This window comes from Rhinolophus sinicus, linkage group LG06, assembly GCF_036562045.2.
Source record: "Rhinolophus sinicus isolate RSC01 linkage group LG06, ASM3656204v1, whole genome shotgun sequence".
NCBI lineage: Eukaryota > Metazoa > Chordata > Mammalia > Chiroptera > Rhinolophidae > Rhinolophus > Rhinolophus sinicus.
This window is the reverse complement of record NC_133756.1, coordinates 164,608,602-164,629,303: the sequence shown is the minus strand read 5'-3', so window position 1 is coordinate 164,629,303 and position 20,702 is coordinate 164,608,602. Positions and strand designations below refer to the sequence as shown.

Sequence of the window (20,702 nt, the reverse complement as noted above, 5' to 3'; positions counted from 1 at the left end):
CTGACTCATTTGCTGGGGTCCTAATACTCAGAACCTCAGAAAGTGGCTGTATTTGGAGATCGCACCTTTAAAGACGTCATTCTGTTGAAATGAGGTCACTGGGGTGGGTCCTCACCCAGTGAGACCAGCGTCCTTGTAAGAAGAGGAGATCGGGACCCAGACACTCACAGAGGGACGACCGTGTGGGGACATGGAGAGGAGACGGCCATCTACACGCCGAGGAAAGAGACCTCAGAACCAGCCCTGCCGACACCTGGCTCTCGGGCTCCAGCCTCCAGGACAGGGAGAGAATAAATTGTTTAAGCCGTCCGGCCTGTGGGACTTTGTTACAGCAGCCACAGCAAACTCATAGGGCATTGTTCACCCCACCCCAATTCAACAGAGGGCAAGACTCCTGTCCAGACCCACGCAGCCAGGGTGGAGAGAGAGACTACGCCCCAGACCTCCAGACCAGCAGAAACTCCCACCCATGCCCGGCTATGGGGACAGAGTCCCAGAGAGCAGTTTCCAGGCTCTCGGCCTCACGTGGAAAGGTGCTGGCTTGGGTAGTAGATGGCCATCAGCTGTGACTAGTTGGCCATCAGCTTGAACCAGTTAGCCATTGGCCACTGATATAAATGACGTGGCTGAGAGAGCAAGTGGATTGCAGTTAGCAAGGAGTGGGTTGGTTGGCAGAGAAACAGACGGCAGATTGCACGTCATGTGGCTCCTGCTTCCTGTGTCTCCAAGCCAGCCGCCAGCAAGAATATAGTGGTATGAACCCCTCATCCATGGCTCAGTTGGTGTTCCTTTTTGGCCTCACCATGTCCTGCGTTCTTATGCGGGGAGCAGGAGCTGAGACCCCGCATGACGCCAGCCCCAAGACCTCCTCTGACCGAGTGCCGTAAGCTGCCTCCCAATTAGCTTCAGTTAGAAGTGTGGTCCCAACACCTAGGGACACGTGGTGAACGTGAGAGTCCCTCAAAATGCCATCCTCCAAGACCAAGACAAAACAGCCATGTGCAGAGCGGTTGGCATTGTGCCCCTCATGCTAATTGGGGACAGTGATTTGGATGTGGCTGGCTGGGGTGGATGGGGAGGCTGGGTGCCCTGGAGAATGAGGGCCTGCCTGGAGGACGCGGGGCCTCCCTCCCACTCACCGGGCCTTCATTAAGTGCCTCAGCCAGTCCAGCTGGAGTCAGCTGATTAGCCCATTCTAGTGGCACCGGCAGTCCCCCTATCTCTTTTTCCACCCGCACATGTTCAATTAAATTTTGCTTTTGTGCCAGAGAGGCTTCTGATGTGAGCGTTTCTGGGGAGTTTTTCCATGTTTCTTTATGTCCTCGAAACCAAAGTCAGTCACCACGTCTCAGAAAACAACCTCCTGGTTTGGAGCGGGTAAGAGGAAAGAAAAACACAAGGCAAAACAAAAGCAGAAGAAACAAAAGGGAGAGCACTGGCGGCCTTTGTGCAGATTCCTCCCGCGAGGGGACAATTCACTCCCAGTGAACCCATTCCATTGTGCCTCACGTTGGGCAGAAATGCAAATCCCCCCTCGTCCTTTGATTCAAATATTTAAATTTTCAAATATATATGCTGCGACAATTGAGTGGCAGCTGACCTCACTTATTTTCACAGAAGAAATGCGGAAGCCATGGGCGGCAGTGGCCCCCACAGGCCTGGGGGGCGGGGAATAATCCTTTTATTCATACATTTGGCTTAAAAGAATAACAAGGAGAAAAAGCTGGAACATAATTGCACTGCATGGAAAACAGAAAGATTTTCTCTCTCTCTAACAAGACTTCTTTACCCTTCCTCAAAGAATGAAGGCTCAAGGCCGGAGGCTTTTTTCCTGGTAAAGAAATCAGGACTGCTTTCCTTCCGCTGTTGTCCCCACCCCCATCCCCCAAGGGATTTTCCTAGTGAGTTGGCTGCCACTAACTCACTCACTCATTCATTCATTCATTCGTTCAGTAAACTCCAGTGGAAGATCTGCTGTCCCCACAGCTCAGCTGGGCTCTGGCTGGGCCATTGTAACCAGACACCCCCAACTGCAGCTTCTTTCTAGAACCTTCCTTGGGGCAAAGTGGAGCCTTGATGCCCTCACGGAGCCATCCCCTGGCCCTTGGAGGCGCCAGAGAACACAATGAGCCATCAAAGCGCGTGGGGTTCCCTTTGCACCTCCCTGGGCCCCCAGAGCACCTGAGACGCAGGCGCCTGAGCACCGAGGGGAGGGGCCAGCGTCTGCCACAGTCGCTGTTGCCAGGTCCTGCTCCTGGGCCTGGAACTCCCAGAGGACCCCTGCCCAGCCCATCAACAGGGCTGGTCTTTAATATTTAAAGAGCTCTCCCGGACATTTCAAGAACTCCCCGACACGATTTTCTGTGATGCGTGTGCTGTCGGGACATCTGTCTTCTGTACCTAATAAAGTCGCCCGATTCAGAATGAACTCCTCAGCATGGCTTTGAATCCGGGCTCACATATGGTTGGTAATTAGCTGGCTATCTCTTGGAGTTAAATGATTTTTTTTTTCTCGCCCGTTCGCATCTATAATAGACGCGAACAGAGTTCTGATTGTTCCCTGTTGCGGGACATTCTGCGCCTGAATGAGCGGGGGCTGCTGTGTCGACGAGGATTTGCCATATGGTTGCGCGGAGCCGGGAAGAATGGGGCCCTGTGTGTGCACCCGGGACGCGGCGCGGGCCGTGCCAGCCGGGCGGAGCCGGGTGCCCGACGGCGCGAGAGAAGCGGGCGCCACGGCCGCGGGCGCACGGTCGGGGTGCGGGGTTCCCGCGGGCGGAGCAGGCAGGTAGTGCCCAGGGAGGGACGCCGAGCGCACAAGGCCTGCTCCCCGCCGACAGGCGCACGGAGGTCGCGCGGAAGGACGCACCGACGGGTGGGCGCAGGCGGACGGATGGCTCGCGCGCCCCGGGCCCTCGCGCCCGTGCAGGCCGCAGCGGGGGCCGGCACTGCGGCGGCAGCAGCCCCTTTGTGAGGCCGACGAGACAATGGGCGGCCCGAAGAGGCACCTGCTCGGCTGAAAGGCCCATAAATCGCCGCCGCGTCCAGCTGCCTTCCCGCCCCTCCCCGCGGACCGGCGAACCCAGCACGGCCTTGCCCGGAGGGGGAGGCTCCCGCCCGCCGGCCGCCCCGAGTCCGCCGTCAGGCGGGTAGGGCCGCTGGGCACCGCTGCGTGCTCCCACCCGCCCCTGCGCTGCCGCCTGCACGCCCCGCCCGGCGGGAACCCGCCCCTGCTTCCCACCGTAGAGTTCTGGGCGCAGGGTGGCTGTCCCCTTGGGGGCCAGCACCTTCCCACACCGTCCGTCCTGCAGGGCACCCACGCACCCAGCGGTGCTCTCTCAAGCTTGCCTCAGAACCAGATTCTTGAACTTTTGAACTGCAGTTGTTATTGTGGCTGCTGTTAGAATGTTGGGAGCCGAGGAGAGTGCCCTGCCAGGAGCCCCAGGCTCCCCACTGCTCCCCAGGGCCTGGGAGAAGCAACCCCACAGCACCCCCTCGTTTTTGTGCACTGCCCCATTTTGCTAAACAAGGCCTAGCCCAGTGGGGGACTTGATTGCCCCTAAAAGCAGGACCCAACATCCTGCCCATCCTGGGTGCCAGGCGCAAGGTAACCTGCATTTCCTATCCATGTGCCCTTTCAGAAGCTGCGCTGAGGCCTCCATCTGAAGGGGACACACTCTCTGTATCTCCCCAGATGTTATTTTAAGCTCCCTCCTTGGCGGGTGGAAGCCATGGCAAGACAAAGCAGGAAGTGGTCAAGAGCTAGGCAGGGACTGTAATGCCACGTGCGATGGGCCCAGAGGTGAGGAAGGCTCACATGGAGTGCAGCCCAGAGAGTCGGGAGCAGGGTTCTGCTCCAGTCAGCCAACTTCAGGTGGGCACTGGAGCTAGGCCGCGACCTGAAGAGAGGGCAGGGGTGGTGCCTGGCCATAGACAGGATGCTGAGGCCAGCTCTTCCCTCCATGGCAGCATCGCTTGGTTGGCCAGACAGCCTGCCCCTCTCTGTGGAGAGAGCTGGACTCAGGCTCCTGGATGTGTTCTTAGCACCGAACTGTTCTCAGGTATCTTCAAGTGTTGGCACATAGAGTCACGTGGGGTTTTCCTCCGGGAAAGGGCATTCTGCTCCTGGGTCTTTGGCAAGGCGTTGGTGACCTGCAGTGTGCACCCAGCAAGCCCCACATCCCTGGGCCTGGAGACACTGGCTGAGATAGCCTGGCCTCTAAATGCTGCTCCAAGGTGCCAGGCAGAGGGGCACATCTGGAGGGCTCCGAGCCTGCCCCTTGGCTCTCTGGTCGCAGAGCGGTATTCACTCCCTCCCACCCCTAGGTCCCTGGCTCCCGCTTTTAAGTAATTATGTTTATTTTAAGGATCTAGTGCCATCTCTTATCACCCCCCTCCCCTCCCCTAATAAAGAGCCAGCATTTTCCCCACTCCCTCTCCTTTCCCTGACATATTAGAAGAATGTTTTTCCACTTCCTTTGATGTCTTTTACAAGTTGCATCTCATTTCCTGCCTGGGCATTTCTGACCTCGTGTGACTTCTACCAGCCAGGCTGCGTGGCTGCATCTCCTCCTCAGTGCCCCGCCCAGACGCCAGTGCTCGTTCCTCCCTGTGCAGCGGCCCAGCCAACTCAATTTCCTCCCACCTTCCCCACCTTCTCCTCGGGCCTCCAAGGGGGCAGCCCCGTCTGGCCTCAGACCGAGTTTCCCAAGGAAGGCTCCTGGCTGGGAGGCCCCATCTCCCCATGGAAACTTGCAGAGAAACTTCACCCAGACCTGGGTTCTTTATTTTTCTGTTACTCTTTGGGCAGGCGGGTTTTGTTCATTTTGCTTCCACGGTGGGGTGAGCAGGGTGGAAGGTGTGAGGGGAGTGTGGGGAGCTGGGGGCCTCCGGCACCTTGAGCACACAGAAGCCTCTCCCAGTGCAGGAGCCCTGGGGGGGCAGTTGGGGTCTGCTCCCTAAGCCTGGCCCCAGGAGATCCCAAAGCGGCAGGTATAAAACCGAGAAAGAAAACCCCTGAAATGAACCATCAAAATGACAACAAAACTAGAAAAAACAAAGGAAAGTCATTCGACAGAATTCAAATAGTATTTCTTTCTCTTCCCCCGTCTCTCTCCCTCCCTCCTTCCCTCCCTCCCTCTTTCCCTTCCTCCCTCCTTCCTTTTCTTTCTCTCTTTCTTTCTCTCTTTCTTTCTTTCTTTCTTTCTTTCTTTCTTTCTTTCTTTCTTTCTTTCTTTCTTTCTTTCTTTCTTTCTTTCTTTCTTTCTTTCTTTCTTTTCTTTTCTTTTCTTTTCTTTTCTCTCTTTCATTTTTGTTCAGGCACATGCTTCTGGGCTTAAAGCACCATCAGAAGCTATGAAAGTATGTTCAGTGCATGCTGGGAACTGGGTGCTGGGACCCAGGACACCAGCTCCTGCCCCTTTGGGGTATACTAGGCCACAAAAAGATCTCCCAGCACAGGGCTGAGGGAGATTTGCACAGAAAACAGAGGACACAGACACTTGCCTTTGTGACAGGGGTCGAGCTAGGTGACGTGCCACTGAAGCTGTGGGTTGTCCCTGCCCACAGAGAGTGCTCTCTGGGAGAGAGTCAGGGGGCAGCATGACCCCTCACCCAAGGAAGCCTCAGTCAGTGGACACCAGGTGACAGGCAGTCACTTGCAGCCTCTGTAGACCAGGTTCCACCCACAACCCTCAGGCTTCAGGCTCTGCTGTTGGCCATGTGTGCCTTTCCAGGCCTGAAAATGCAGGGGCTGGGAGAGAAACCCCATGTGACCATCAGAACAAAAAGCTCCCAGAGCCCCTGGGTGGGTGGCTGGCTGCTTCCCACCAACCTGCCAATTAAGGCCTTCCAAGCCTGAGTCCAGGAGGGCCTGGGGGCAGGGCCAGCACTAGACGACAGTGTCTATTGGAGACAGATTTCAAACCACCGACGGTTTCATGGACCCAAAGAACATTGGAGCTAGACAGGCCCTCAGAGACTCTCTGTTCAGAGAGGGGAAATCGTGGCTCAGAGAGGGAGGGTGGGCACCAGACCCCAGCAAGGAGGGGAAGTCCCGAATAAATGGGAGACAATCAGGAAGACATCCTGCCGTGACCCTGCTCCAACTACCCCCTCCCCAGGTGGGACCGGTACAAATCCCCTGTGTGTTTGCCACGTCAGCCATGAGCCCCTGCCACGGGCCCCAGTCCCACCGATGACAACCTCATCCCCACTCTAAGAGCCCCTTTGAGGCGAGGTCACTGGACGCAGCCTCAGACCATCATACCTGGGAAGTTGCTGCAGGCAGGTGGCCGTTTCCAAGGAGAAAAGGGGATGTGTGCTCATGCACAGACCACAAAGGTGACCCTATGTGCTCCTACGGCCAGTCAGGACCACTGAGCAGCCAAGGTCAATTCCCTCTGACATGCCTTCTGCTGTCTGCATGTGATGGTTTGCATGTGTGACACTTGTATTACCATGGCAGTCACTAAAAGTGGACCAATGGCTCAGAAAAGCATATAGACTCGCTGGGACTCCAGGGCGAGCGTGGAATGTCCTCTACACGCAGACACTGTCCACCAAGCAGGACCGGCCCAAAGAGCAGCCAGGAAGAACTGAGGCCCTCTAGGTGCCAGTGAGGCAAACAGGACATCGCTGGACTGGTCCCCTGTCCAGAGTCTCAGGAAACTTGGCGTGCCAGTGGCATGAGGTTGGCAATGGTTTTGTGTCATTTTCAAACACAGCACAGGGCCTCCCAGGAACCCCAACAGCGTCCTTCTAGAATAAAGGGAAGGAACACTTTTTGGGTCAAAGCTGACGGATGCTGCCCTGAAGATGAGGGAGGAACAGCGGCTGCCTCACCCGGTGGGTCCACGTGGCACTAGCAGAAACGATGCCGGGTCCACTTGCAAGGACAGATTTGCCCGTGGGAGGACTCAGAGTCTGGGAATCGCTTTAAAAAGGCACTGAGTAAAAGTTGGGGAAGGGAAACAAATGGACAAGATCAGAAAAGATCTTAATGAATGTTGACGCTGGCTGCTGAGCTCAGGGCACTGCCCTGTTAATTTCGTGTTTGTTTGCCAGTTCCCATAAGAATTCTTTTAAAGGAGGTACAAGGGATACTGTTACTATTGCTGAAAAATTATAAAACCAGCTACAAAGTTAACAAAAGAGAGAAATGATGTACAAATATGTATATGTGTCTATATGTATAATACACACACATTCCATAAAAGAAGGCAGACTGGGCGGCTGGCAGCGTGCCCTATCAGGTGTTGCCATGGCGCCGTCTCAGTGGCCTTGGGAGGAGGGGTCCATGCAGTTATGTACACGTGCCCGCAGCGCTGCCTCTCGCCTGGACCCAGCTCTGATGTCTGAGCAGGAAGCTGCACCTGGTGTTTGGTCACTTCAAACACAAGATGTGCTGAGTGACCTTCCTTTCTGTTTATTCCTGAAAATCCATGCTAAAGGACAACAATTTGGTTTTTAATTTAGGAAACAACTGTTTTGTGAGTCCTGAAGGAAAGCGCCGGGAACGTGCTGGGCACTGCCAGGACAGGGACGTGCCCAGACGGCTGCAAGCTCCTTGGATCGTGGCGGTCTCTGCAGTAACTCCTGCTTAGTCCGCGGAGGCAGCGGACACTGCTGCCCTGGATTTCCCAGGCTAGGCTGTTAGAGACATTGCAGCCCCTGCGGGTTGCTTGAACAGAACCCGTGCCTGGGAACCCAGCTGCCATGCTGTGAGGAAGCCCAAGCTGCCCCTTGGAGAAGGCACAGGAGGAGGACCTGAGGCCCCAGCGGGCATTTCCTCAGTCTGCTGAGTCACCTTGGAAGTCCATCCCCCGACCCTGACCAAACCACCCTGGCTGACATCCCCTCAAGCAGAGCGAAGCTCCCCACCAGTGCTTCCCAGATTCCTGACTCCTAGCATCACAGGTATAAACAACACTGTTGTTCTAAACCACAAAACACGGGACCATTTTTACTTGGCAAGAGCCCGTTGGGACGGATGGACAACATTCTCCTGCGGATGGAAGAGAAGCAGCAGATGCTGGCGCTCACCTGACTTTATCCCCCAGCATTGAATAATACAGCTGTGGTCGTGATGGGGGAGGGGTGGTGAACACACACAGCCCCTCCACACTGAAGGGCCCACACCTGACGGCTTTCGGGCACTGGCTAAGATCAAAGCATTTTTTCCTGATGCCACTAAGGCCACCAGAGGCCACTTTTTTTTCTTATTTCAAGGAGCATATCCCCATGACATAATCATTATCTTGACTACCCCTAAAACACTCACTTCGGGCCCTAAACAACACCAGTTTTAAATTTCAGAATCAGCGATTGCCCAACCATGTGCACACTGCTCAGTCTGAGACTGTGACCCACTCCCAAATCTTGACAATTTTCCTCCTTCATCAAAGACGGACATAAGATGAGTTACTGGACATGTGTGTGTTTGGATCTGTGTCCTGTGTGTCTGTCGGTGTCGGCACGTGCATGCGTGTCTGTGTGTCCATGTGTCTCTGCGTACGTGCCGTGTGTGTCCGTGTGTGTGTGTGTACCTGCATGCCCATGTGTGTGCGTATGCATGAGTTGCCTCGGGGGCCTCTCTCCTGCCTGCCCCTGTGGAGTGGAGGAGCAGGGTGAGAAGAGGGAAGAGCTGAGCTATGACGCAGATGAGACAAAAGTCTCAGCCAGGACCTCGGGGGCCTGGACCTGGCGTGGTCCCTCAGAGTTGTCTGCTCAAGACAAGGAGCCAGGCATTGTCCCCCAAGCCCACTGTCCCTGGACATGGGTCATCTATGGTTATGGAGAAAACTCGGAGCCCTCAGCTGCCAGCCCTCCTGCGGTGGGAGTCAGTGCCTCATCCCCGTGCCTGGGCCCTGGACCACCGGCCATGTCGGTGCCGTGGCATGTGGAGACAAGCAGACGTGGCTGCATGGGGTCTCATCCGTGTGGAAGCTTGTCACCAGTCTGTGCCCCAGGACGACTGACCCCTGTGGTAATGATGAGCCTACGGCCACCACACCCAGTGGTGCGGTCAGAAGCTGGGTCACTGTCACAATGGCCATGCAGAACTGTCGTCCCACCCATGGTCTCCCAGGCTTGTGTGTCCCACCTGCAGCTCCTCACCCTGTGCGCTCTGCCTCGCCCACTGGACATTTTTTAAAGCACGTACAAACAGGACAGCAGAACAGGCCACCAGAGAGGACACGGGACCCAGCCACATGCTGAAAGTCTTGGCCTCCCAGCCGTGAAATGTGACAGGCTGTACTTAGCACTTGGGGGACACTGAACATAGTGCTCAGGGAGGGGTCCATCATTCCTGGACATGTGTCCCAGTTGCCAGAACAATGTGCTTTGATTCCTGGAAACCTGAAGCAATGAGTTGGGATGTTCAGAGAAGGTGTCTCTGTCAGCTTGGTTGACTTTTAGCTGCATAACAAAAAGCACTGTGCCTTACAGCAGAATTTGTCACTCAGTGTGACAGTCCCATCCTGGTGGACAGTCCCATCCCTGGTGCCTGGGTTCCACTGCATGTAGGTGGGAGGAGCGGCCCCTATCGGGAGCCTGCTGGCCTCACAGTAGAGGGACAAAAGGGTGGCACTATACACCGGCTTGTGCAGCTTCTGTTCAGCAGTGGCATATGTCACACCAATCACATTTCAGTGGCCAGAGCAAGTCACGTGGCCAACTCTGATATTAACAGGCAGGAGATACAGAATCCTCCCACAGAGCAAGGTAGCAACTATTTAGACAATAACACAATCCTCACAGAGCCAGCTGGACCAGGGACTGACCATGCGTGGCCTGAGCCACCGTCGGTGGTGCTCCGTTTTAATTATGCTTGTCTTGGTGTCTAAATTGTAATGAGCTTCATTTCTGTCTTAAATTCACCTGAAAACTGGTGATCGGTGTGGTACACACAAGAGAAAAGTTTGCAAACCAGTGTGTAGGACACGAACTCTCACTCATGGCTCGGGGGGATGCAGAATGGTGAGGCCACGCAGTTGGTTTCCAACAAAACTCCCTGTACTTACTCCTCAGACGACCCGGGCACGCTTCTTGGTGTGAATTACCTAGAGGAGTCGAGAGCGGATGCCCATGCCAACAGCTGTACAGCTGTAGCCATAACTGCCCACACTTGGGGGCAACCCAGACGCCCTTTGGCAGGTGATGGCTGAGAAAACTGTGCGACATCCAGACAGTGGAATATTATTCGGCGCTGAAGAGAAATGAGCTATCGAGCCCTGAAAAGACACAGAGGAAACGTAAATGTGCATACTAATTGAAAGAAGCGAGTCTGAAAAGATCACAAGCTGTATGATTCCAACTATATGACATTCTGGAAAAGGGAAAACTACGGAGACAGCAAAAGACCAGGGGTTGTCCAGAGGGTGGGACAAAATATAGACTTAGGTAATAATAATGTATTTATTTATTTACTTACTTAAGAAACAGTCCTCTTGAAACAGTATCGGTGAACGCAGCCGGGACTGCGGTCTGTCTGGGTATTTTGCCGGTGAGTGACCCTAGGCCATGTGCTTTGGGTCCCTGAGCCTCACTGTCCCCACCTGTAACATGGAGTGCTGATGCCTCATTGGCAGGACTCTTGCAAAAACTAAGCATGTGTCCTGGTGTCCCCAGGGTCCAGGTGAGAGTACAAATCCGGGCAGGTGTAGCCTGCATTACAATTTATGTCCAAAAAAAAGGGCTTTGACCTTTTGCGCTCCCATTCTCTGGGAAGGCTTCCCAGAGAATGGACCACAACCAGACACCTCACAGGCCTCCTTGCCTGCTTTCCCACACCCCCACCCTGATCCAGTCCATCACCCAGATCTCCCTCCCAATATATCTCACAGCTCTCCCCCCCCCCTCCTGCTCCAGCCCCCATGGTCCACTAGCCCATGAATATTCCGACCTCAGGGCCTTTGCACAGGCTGTTCCCTCTGCCTGAAACCATCTTCTCCCAGTTAATCCTCGTGGCTCCCACCCCTCCGCCAAGCACAGATGTCACCTGCTGGGGGGCTGGAAGGGGGTTTCCTGGACTGGCCTGCTCTAAACAATAGGCCCCTGGCCTTGGCTCAGCTTTTTACTCCAAACCCTTATCACCTTGGCTATAGCTCATTTACCAGGTTTTTTTGTGTCACCTCCCACTATAGAGGCAGCTCCTGCTGACAGAATCACGGCCGTTTCATTCACTGCTGGGTCTCTGGTGCCCAGAGCAGCGTCTGGCATGCGGGAGGCACTTGAATATTTGCCAAACTGGTACCTCAGCCTGAATGGCCACAGGGGCCTCTAACTGGCCCCCATTTGTCCCTCCACCCAGCAGCCTCAGGGTGTTTTTTAAGCCCCCTCAGCTTCTGTCACCCCTGCGTCAATACCTCCAGGGCCCCCACACCTGCAGATAAAATCCAACCTTTGACCCTAGCCCATCAGACTGAGGGAAGGTCCAGAAGACCAGAGGGAGACGACAGGGAGTGGGGTGGAGAGGTCCAGCAGACACACCCCAAAAGGTCCTCTTACACTGAATAATGTTTAATCCATGTGCAGGCCCAATACCCACCCCCAGGCCCAGCCAGCCAAGTGCCAGGGCCACACCAGGGGCTGTCCCCAAGCAGCCCCCGGTCACCACTCTCCCACCCCGTCGTCTGGCTCGACCCTCACCCTGCTTCCCTCTCAGCCTCTGTCCTCACTCAGCTCCAGGTTCCATCCCACCTTTGCACATTCTGTCATCTCCTACCGTGACTTCCCTCTGCACCCAGCTGGAGCGCTGTGCCCACCACTGCCCAGGGCAGTCCCTTCTCAGCCTCTGCCTGGCTGTCACCACTTTGTTGGTTAATAGGTTAAAGGCTCTCTATTTTGCCTTGCCAGCTTGGCCCATGGGAAGCTGCCATCTCTATGGAGCCTAGCACCGTGCCTGGCATATAGCACGTGCTCAGTAAAGGAAACCATCATCCTAACCCCTGAGGTTCACTGCAGCCGACTGTGTGTGCCAGGCACTGCATTCCGTGTGCACACAGGAAATCACACCCCTTACACTGTACTGGGGCCTGGCTCCCCCCAACCCCCCATGTGTCCAGCCTCCAAGGGACAGAATAGTTCAATGATTGGGGCTCTGGAGCCTGGCAGCCCTGCTCCAAAGTCCCTCGTCCCTGCCAAGGTTAGTGGCTTGTCCCTGGGCAGGTAATTCCCTGCCTCAGTTTCCTCGTTAGACATAGGTGGAAGATGGTGGGGCCATATTGGTAGGATCTCATTGAGGATGAATCGTGCTCAGCATTTGTCTGGCACAGAGAAGGACCCAATGCTGAAAGCCATTATGTCCCCTTGTCACGGCTGTCATTATCATTATCATGGATCCCCAACGGAGCTAGAGTCAGACTGTGACAGAGGGCAGACCCACCCCATGTCTGTGCCAGCTGTCAGGTGCTCTGGGCTTGGGCAAGCCTGGGGACCAAGAGGAAAGGGCCTGTCCTGATGGCAGGGCACGCCCAGATGAGCAGAGCTTTGCAGTGGTGCCACGAGATGCTATTATTTCCATGATTATCCTCGTACGGGACATCAAAGGCAGGAAACTGAGGCCCACAGAGGGAAAGAAGGCCTTGCCCAGGGACATAAGTGCCAGGGTCACACGTGTGATTCAAAATCCAATGCATTTTCCCAGTGGAGGATGACCTCTTGGTATCCCCTGCCAGCTGCTGCCCTGGGGACAGATATCTGAGAAACACTAGTGGTCACCTTCTCATCCATCCGCAGCCTTCAGAGTTTTGGAGAAAGGACCCTTGAAAGAAACCTAGAGCTGGGAGGCAGGTGGCCTCGCACCACCAGGTTCCTGGCCTGGGGACCAGGGCTGTGAGCCCCAGAGCTGGGCAGGACCCTGGCCGCCCAACCCGCCCAGCCCACAGGAGAAGGCCTGTACAGCCATCATGTTTGGGGACTGTGAGCTGCCCACCCCTTCATATTCTGTCATCAGTACCAATTTTTAATTTAGGTAGAGTGCCTGCAGACTCCCTCTCCCTGTCAGCCAAAGTGTGCTTCGGCCTGGTCACCCAGGGGATGTGGAGGAGGCCCCCTCCCCAGAGGAGAAGTTTGAAGGCTGAAGCCAGGTCTACACAGGGCTGATTCCAGGGTTATGACCAGGCGGATGCAGAGCTGAAGGGGGCAGAGGCCCCACAAGCTCACTGGGGCGGGGGTCCTTTCTCAGCATCTGGCCCCAGCTGGGCCTTGGGGCCAGGCCCCAACTCCTCCTCCCAGGCCCTTTCGGGCAATTGGGGGAGGTTAATTACACGTCCACACGCATCTCCAAAATTGAGGGCTGAGCCCAGCCTTCGTCCCTGACCCATGGGGACGTCAGCTCCAAACTGGTAACTTAATAAAATACACCACCAGTTCTCCAAGGCACCAGCAAAAATACTATCAGCCATCGGTTTTGGCTATTGTATGTCACCCTTTCCACTGTAAGCCATCATTGTCAGAGGTTTATAGGTCAGCTATAAAAAAATTTTAAGTCTTTTTTTTTTACTAAAAGGGAGCACTTTGAAACCAGAAGGCTGGTGGGTGCGCAGGGTGGACCCAGCTTTGAGTTCTTCCGCAGAAGCAGAGAGCCCAGCTCCCCACCCCCACCATAGGCTGGGCGCTTCCCTGTTCTCCCCTCCCCACTCCCCCGCAGGCCTTCAGGCTGCCCCTCCCCCAGTGCGGCTCGAGAAAGCCATGAACACATCAGGGGTCCAAGGCCCCAACCGGGGGTGGGAGGGGTGGGGGGGGCACCAGCCCAGGGAGGTTGCGGACCCTGGAGCATTTAGGGTCCATTTTGTGCAAGTCCCCAGTGCACTTCAGTCAAGTGGGGTGCCGCGGTTGGTTGGTGTTTGCCCACCCACTGCAGGTGCCCACCTGAGCCCCATCTTGGCTCATCCCTGGGGTGTGGGTGTTTGTCTTGGAGTAAGGGGTACGGCACATGGGGGAGGGTGTGTGTGTGACAAATGCAGATCCAGGGCGGGGCCGCTCATCCCTACAGTAAGGGCCTGCAGCAGGTGGGTGTGGGCCAGCCCTATGAAGACAAAGTCCCCCTGTTTGGGGTTGCCCCTTGTGTCCCATACTATCTCCCTAACTTTCGGGGGGCCGGGGGGGAAAGCTGGAGTCAGTACAAGCACACAAAGCTGAGTTGCAGCATTTTTCGGCCTCTTTATTTAGAACCCGGCGGACGAGGGGCCGGGGCAGTGGTGCAGACGGCTCAGGAACCATTTTAACAGATTTGTCTTCAAGTTTAAAATAATCATAATAATAAAAGAGACAGCGAAAGCGCGAAGAGACTGCAAGCTAGATGGGCTGGGACGGCAGCTGCGGCTGGTGGGCGATCCCCCCCCAGAGTCCGCTATAAAAATAAATTTACATTTGTGGATAACCAGATGCGGGTGACGTGCCTTTGGCATAACCAATAACCGAGCTATCGCGTGGCAGAGCGGCCCACGCCTCGACATAAATAGAAAATATAAGTTAGTATAACTTTTTAAACTTTTTGTACAAATATACATGTTTTTTTCTTTTTTCCTTTTTTTTTTTCTTTTTTCATTTTTTTGCACTGAGTTTCAGCAGAGATTAAACATTTTATATAAATGACTCTTAAAGCTTTACACCTTGGGACCAGTGTACTCTTCGTGCAGAATACATTTAGATATAAAAGACGTTATTAATACATTGCACAGTTTTCAAACTTTTAAACACAAAACCGAACGCTGCTCCGTGGCAGCTGCCGCCGGTTGCTGCTACATGGACGGTCCCAGCCGAGGCCCAGCGCTCCTCTCCTGTCCGCTGCCCAGCGGGCTCCCTCAGGGCTCTGTGGGCGCGAGGCTGCGGGAGAGAGGTGCAGTGAGCGGGAGAAGACAGTGACTGAGAGGACCCCGTGGGGCTGACCCCCCCCCGCGTGCCCCCGCCACCACTCACCTCATCGCAGCCGCTTGCGTGGGGTTTGCTCCGCGGAGCCGACAGCTGGAGCGCCGCCAGGCGCGGTGCATCCCGCGGGCACCTCGTTGGACGACTTCGCCTCGGGCGCGGGTCTCTTGCGCTTGGCAAAGAAATCTGCGGGCGACAGCGCGCGCAGCTGGTCAGGGCTGGGCGGGCCGGGGAACCCAAGAGGGACCTGGCCGCGGTGGGGGCGCCGTCCCCGCCCGCGCCAAGGTCCGCGGCGGGTCAGCTTTGTTTACGTCGCCGCGCAATGTGCTGTGTAAGCATTTCCCCTTGTCCCGCGGCCAAGCCCCCCGGGGCTGCAGAGCACTTAACCCCCTCCGCGCCGCGATTGCCTCACCGGGACGCGCCGGGGGAGGGGCTCCAGTGGCCGAGGCGAGGACCGCACTCTGAGGGGGCCAGAGCGCGCCCTCCCACCCCTCCCGCTCCAGTCCGCGGCTGGCGAGCACAACAGGGCGGGGACCGGGTGCGGGCGCAGCCGCGCCCTTCGCGCTGCGGGCCCTTTAATGCCACGGGAGGAGGCGGGGACCAAGTGAGGCCCCCGAGGGCCGGGGAGCCCGGCCAGCCGGACAAAGCAGGGCCGGGCCGGGGCGGGGCCGCGCGGGACTCACCGGAGATGAGAGGCCCGGGCAGCTTCTTGATCGCGGCGCCCCCGGCGGCGGCGCTGGTGGCAGCGGCGGCGCTGGTGGCGGCGGTGCCCGGCGCGGGGCGCCCAGAGACCCCTGAGTGCGGCGGCTCAGCGAGGGGCTCTTGGTTGCGCGGCGGCGGGCCCGCCTCCTGCTCAGCGCTCTCCGGCGGCGCCGCGGCTGGGGCCGGGGCGGGAGCCGCGGCCGAGCCACTGGACGGCGACGCCGGCGCCTCCCCCAGGCCGTCGAGGGGCTCCTCGGCCGGCGGCCCGGGGGGCGGGCTAGCGCCCGCGCCGTCCGGGCGGGGCCGAGGCGCCAGGAGCAGACGGCAGCGCCCCACCTGCACCGTCTCGCGGTAGAAGGCGGGCACCGATTCGCTGTCCACCTCGGTCCACTGCAGGCGCCCGGGGCCCGGCAGCGGCATATCCTGCTGGAAGTTGTAGTCCCAGCGGCGCTGGTCCTCGGCGGTCAGCTCCGCGAGGCGCATCTGCAGCTCGCGGCTCAGCTCCTCGTGGTCCACGGGCCCGAAGAGGCTGCGGCAGGCGCTAGAGCGCACTAACGGAGGAAAGGTGCGGCGGGAGACCAGGCGCTCCATTGCCAATGCGCTGCAGAGACACACGTCGGACGTGGCCAAGGGGTGCGCGTGCCCGGGACGCGGGACAAGAGAGGAGTGGGGAGGACAGGAGAGGAGAGGGGAGGGCGGGGGCCCGGCGCAAGTGAGACCCCGCGCAGTCGGAGTCTGCATTTGCAAAGGGACAAGGCGGGAGGCTGGGCGCAGCAGCTACCTGGCTGTCGAGCGGTGGACGGCTCTTGCGTCTCGCTCGCTGTGTCGTCCGGCCGGCGGCCGCGCCCCCTCAGTGCCTGTCCTCGCTCGCTCGGCTGGCTCTAGCCTGGCTGGCATCCACCGAGCGCAGAGCACTTGGCCTGTGGAACGCCCAGCCCTCGCGCGCCCCTTTATACACGAGGGTCCCACCCCCCAACCCCCCTCACTCCCCCCCACCCCCGGTTCGCGGGCCCCGCCGCGATTAGCATAAGTAGTATTTTCAGTTTCAACAACACGGCCGGGATTGGCGGCCGCGCACTGCCCCCGCCCCGCCAGCGGCCCGGCCCCCGCGCGCCTCCCATTGGCCGCGAGCACACACCCACCCGAGAGCGGGCGGGGCAAGCGGGCCGATTGGCGGGGCGCGGGCGGCGCCGAGCGGGGCGGGGCCAGAGTTAAAGGGCGCTGCGGGCGGTAACGTGACACCGTTGTGCCCCGCCCCCTCGCCCCACTTCCCCCCCACACACACCCGCTCCCGCCCCCGGCGGGCTCCTTTGTCTGCAGGCGGGGGCTGCGCGGCTGTGGCGGCGCGGGTGCCCCCCCTTGGTCGGCGCGCCCTCCCTGGTGCTGCGGGCGACCCCCTCCGGCGGGCCCGGCGTCCGGCCAGGACCGACTTGCCCCTCGAGGGCGCCCAGCCCGCCGCCTGCGCTCGCCCTTGGGCCTCCCGCGCCAGCTGACGGGGCTTTAACCCGCCTCAGCTAGTTCTTCCCTGGCTGGAGCGAGACGGGGTCTTCGGCTGCCCCCGCGCGGCCTGCAGCTCCCAGGGCTAGTGTCCTGGTAGGGTTCCGCGCACCTGGAGCCCTAACACACCTGCTGGCCCTAAAGCCCTCGAGCGGAAGGGGGGAGGGAGAGGGAGGGTCAGCTCCAGTCTTTCCCCCAGGCGGCGGTGAAGTGGCAGGCTCCCGGAGAGCTGGCCCCTCAGTTCCCGTTGGAGCCCCGGTCTGAAGCCTGAAGCTCTTGGGGCCCTCCCGTCCATGCCCAGCGGCCGGGAAACAGGCTGAGCCCATCCTGGCCCATATCCATCATGTTACCGACCGGGTGTCCAGCACCCCTCAGACTTGAGCCAGGCCACTCCAGGCTGAGTAGGGCCACACCAGGCAGCGGATCTGACTGCCCAGGCTGCCTGGTGTATTGGACAGGGCCCTGGAGGCTTCTCCGTTGGGGTGAGTCTGGCTCCACCCAGCCTAGAACCTTGACTGGGTTTGCTGATCCTCTGGGCCAACCTTGTCCCTTGTCCCACGGAGGAGCAGCCCCCAGGCAGCCCTGCTCTTGCTACTGTAGGAAATGCACCTCTCCTCCACCATACTGGAAGGCTAGCACTCCCTCAGTTGTGCCCCATAAATACTGTTGGTGTTTGGGGAAGGACACCCCTAAGAATGCCAGGGCATGCAAACCAGAGGGCCTTACTACAGTGTCAGAGATGGGGAGGCCAGCCCAGAAAGGGGAGGACCCGCCAGGACCTGTGCCCATTCTCCCCCACACAGCGTTCCTTGGTACAACCCCTTGTCCTCTCCAGTGGCCATCCCAGCCAGGACAGGCCACAGGACACCATGACTTCCTGCTGCTTTCCCTTTGGCCCGGCATGTTGGGCTGGGAGCTGAGGATCCAGCAGAGCCCTGAGCTCTGGACCCCAGGTGAGCCCATGAGCCCAGCGAGGAGAGAAGTAAGGCCAACCCAACCCCAACCAGCCTGCCTCCCTGGAGGGTCAGGTGGGTTTGCAAGACCCCTGGGGGTAGATAGTACACTGATAACATGCAAATGTGTCCTGGATGAGGATGGGGGAGGCAAGGTTCCCATTGAGGTGGCGAACAGGAGAGGGTACCAACCCAGGTGAGGGACAGGTGGGGTGCCACTTTGGGCTCTTGATAGCAGAACCAAAGGCAATTTTGGGGGTGTTGATTTCTTTATTTTCTGTGTACTATTCCAATTTCCCACGACACATACGGACACTGCAATCCTGTATCTTCAGGAAAATAGAGACACTGACAAGGCTCCCCAGGCCCAAGGACCTCTTGGGCAGAGCTGATATCACCTGGCCTGGGGTTAGAAGGAGGCAGGACCTTCCTGGCCCTGGTGTCATGGCCGTACCAGCCTTCCCTGTGTGCACAGGGCCACAGCAGTGACCACAAAACCTGGAACCACATGAACTCCAGCATCTCCCGAGAAATCAGGATACCTTGGACCACCCCCAGCCCAGACTCGGGCTCCAGGCCACGTCCCCTCCATGAGAAGGGAAGCCACCCTACTCCCAGCCCTGCTCTGGACACCCAGGAGAGCCTGTGCCCTCCTCCCTGGCAGGGATTGCTCTGTGGTATGAGCATCTGTCTGCCCTGGGCCATATAAGGACAGGGGACCTACTGTGCGCTTAATAAATGAGCAAAAGCTGACCCTGCACCACACCTCCATGTGACCCTACCTATGTGTGGATGGGCTGGGGCGAACCAACCCCACTGCCTGTGGTGCTCACTCAGACACCTCCATGAGTGCCAGCTAGTTCAGGCAGGTGAATCCCAGCCCCCCCCACTCCCCCCAACAGTGACAAACCCAGCAGCATGTGACACTGAGTCCTGTCTCCAAGGATTGTGAGTGGCATGTCCTATATGCCTCATGTCACACAGTGTGGCAGTTGCTGGACCTCACCTTTTTACAGGGAAAGGAGCTGCAAGGGCCACACACCTGGGAAGGAGCAGTGTTCAGATCCCACTCTCCTCCAGTTGCCTGGCTTCCTACTTTTATTTCTCCAGGGGCCGTGGGGCCACCTCTTCTCTAAGTCTCGTTAGGACAGGGAGGTGACCTTCTCTGAGTCTGTGACCATGAATTTGATCAAGGATGGTAACCACCGACTTACTAAACTTGCTGGTCCCCAGGAGTGGAGCTGGGTCCCTCCCCCTCCAGCCAGGGACAGAGCTGGGGGAGGACAGCCAGGGGCTGGGGCCTGGGAGGCCCAGTTTCACCACCCCTAGGGGCCTGAAGCAAGCAAACATCTGTCTGGATACAACCAAGCCCTACTTTTGTAATTAAAAATATATATGAAGGAAGAAAGGAAACAAAAGGAACAATGTTTGTACTCTGTGTTGCTGCAAACAGCAGAACCAGGGAGGAATGCTGGCCCCCAGGACCAGCAAGGATAGGCCCCTGGGCTTCCATAGCGCCCCACATCTTGTATGTCTGGAAGTGGGGGAGCCCGTTTGTGGGGGTGTCATAAGCACCTAGCCCCCTCTGTCATCTTGCATGTATAGCTCATAATATTGACACCATCCAAGGGAGTACACTCTGCACTCACCAAGCCGCCTCCTTGTTTTCTGAGCACAAGGCCCAATTCCCGGCCCTTTTGCAGTGGGTGGGACCATACCACCAGCTGGGGCCACAAAACGTGAGCAGAAGTCTCTGCACCACTTCCAGGCCCGCCTTCAAAACCAACCAGTCCTCTCCCCTCCGCCTCTGCTGGCCAGATGGGGGTCCAGGGAGGGACCCCTGGGGACAGCAGAGCCTCTAGGTAGCAGAAGCTCTGAATGGCCATGCAGAGCACAGCCACCAGTGCCCTCTGCACACCACCTGGCTGTGATGGAAATGAGAAACTTTTATTGCGTCTTAATCCGCTAGAATTTCGGGATTGTCGGCTACAGACACCACTTACTCCCATGTGTGAGTGACATGGGCGTTTCCCAGATGGGGAAACGGAGGTACAGGAAGGTTAAAGAACCCCGTTAACCCGCACCAAGCTTTCGTGGGATTTAGTTCTTCCCCCAACGCCCCGCTATGGGTGGATATTGGGGCTCCTTTCTCCGCTGAGGACACTGCGGTTGTGATGGCAAACACTCGCGGGAGAGGCGGAGCCCAGCTGGCCGCGCGGTGCCGTCCCCGGCCTCATGCTGCCCCCTGGTGGCTGACTTGCGCACCAGCGCCTCGGCTGCCCCAAATCTCTCTTCTCCCGGGGAGCCACTTGGAGCTGCTTCTGGAAGCCCACTGGGCCAGTCTGTGTGCCGGAGTGCACCCCTTTCAGTGCTCCCAGAAACCCCGCAAGGGCTGTCTGTGTCGGCGCCCCTCCCGGCAGCCTCCCTGACGCTATCCAGGGCGGTGCCCCTTCTGAGGAGGCCGCAGGAATAATGCAAAGGCTAACACCAGCCACCTCATGCCTGCTTTGCTGGGGGGGGGGGGGGGGCACTCCTTGCCCCATTGATCCTTCCAAGAACCCGCCGAGTGAGGCATTTTGATTCCCGTTTTGCAAGGGAGGAATCTGAGGCTCGGAGAAGTTAAGCAACCTACCTGAGATCACCCAGCACTCAGTAGCAGCCTATTTGTTCCTTTCC

The 20,702-nt window shown here is 57.9% G+C and overlaps 1 protein-coding gene and 1 long non-coding RNA gene across 3 annotated transcripts; one reads left to right on the top strand and one right to left on the bottom strand.

Annotated features, from left to right (window-relative positions):
• Positions 1-14,142: 14,142 nt before the first annotated feature.
• Positions 14,143-16,533, bottom strand: CDKN1C (cyclin dependent kinase inhibitor 1C). The gene is made up of 4 exons (XM_074336907.1): positions 16,358-16,533; positions 15,558-16,177; positions 14,926-15,060; positions 14,143-14,832 (listed from the first exon to the last, which is right to left on the bottom strand). Exons 1-3 carry the CDS (start codon positions 16,471-16,473, stop codon positions 14,927-14,929), a joined length of 870 nt encoding a protein of 289 aa, XP_074193008.1. The 5' UTR covers positions 16,474-16,533; the 3' UTR covers positions 14,143-14,832; position 14,926.
• Positions 16,069-20,477, top strand: LOC141572304 (uncharacterized). 2 transcript variants are annotated; one of them, XR_012497678.1, is made up of 4 exons: positions 16,081-16,209; positions 17,273-17,555; positions 17,877-18,026; positions 18,362-20,477. It is a non-coding gene; the product is annotated as an uncharacterized LOC141572304 (long non-coding RNA). The 2 variants fall into 2 exon arrangements; XR_012497679.1 differs by lacking the exon at positions 17,273-17,555 and having other exon boundaries at positions 16,069-16,209.
• The last annotated feature ends 225 nt before the right edge of the window (positions 20,478-20,702 follow it).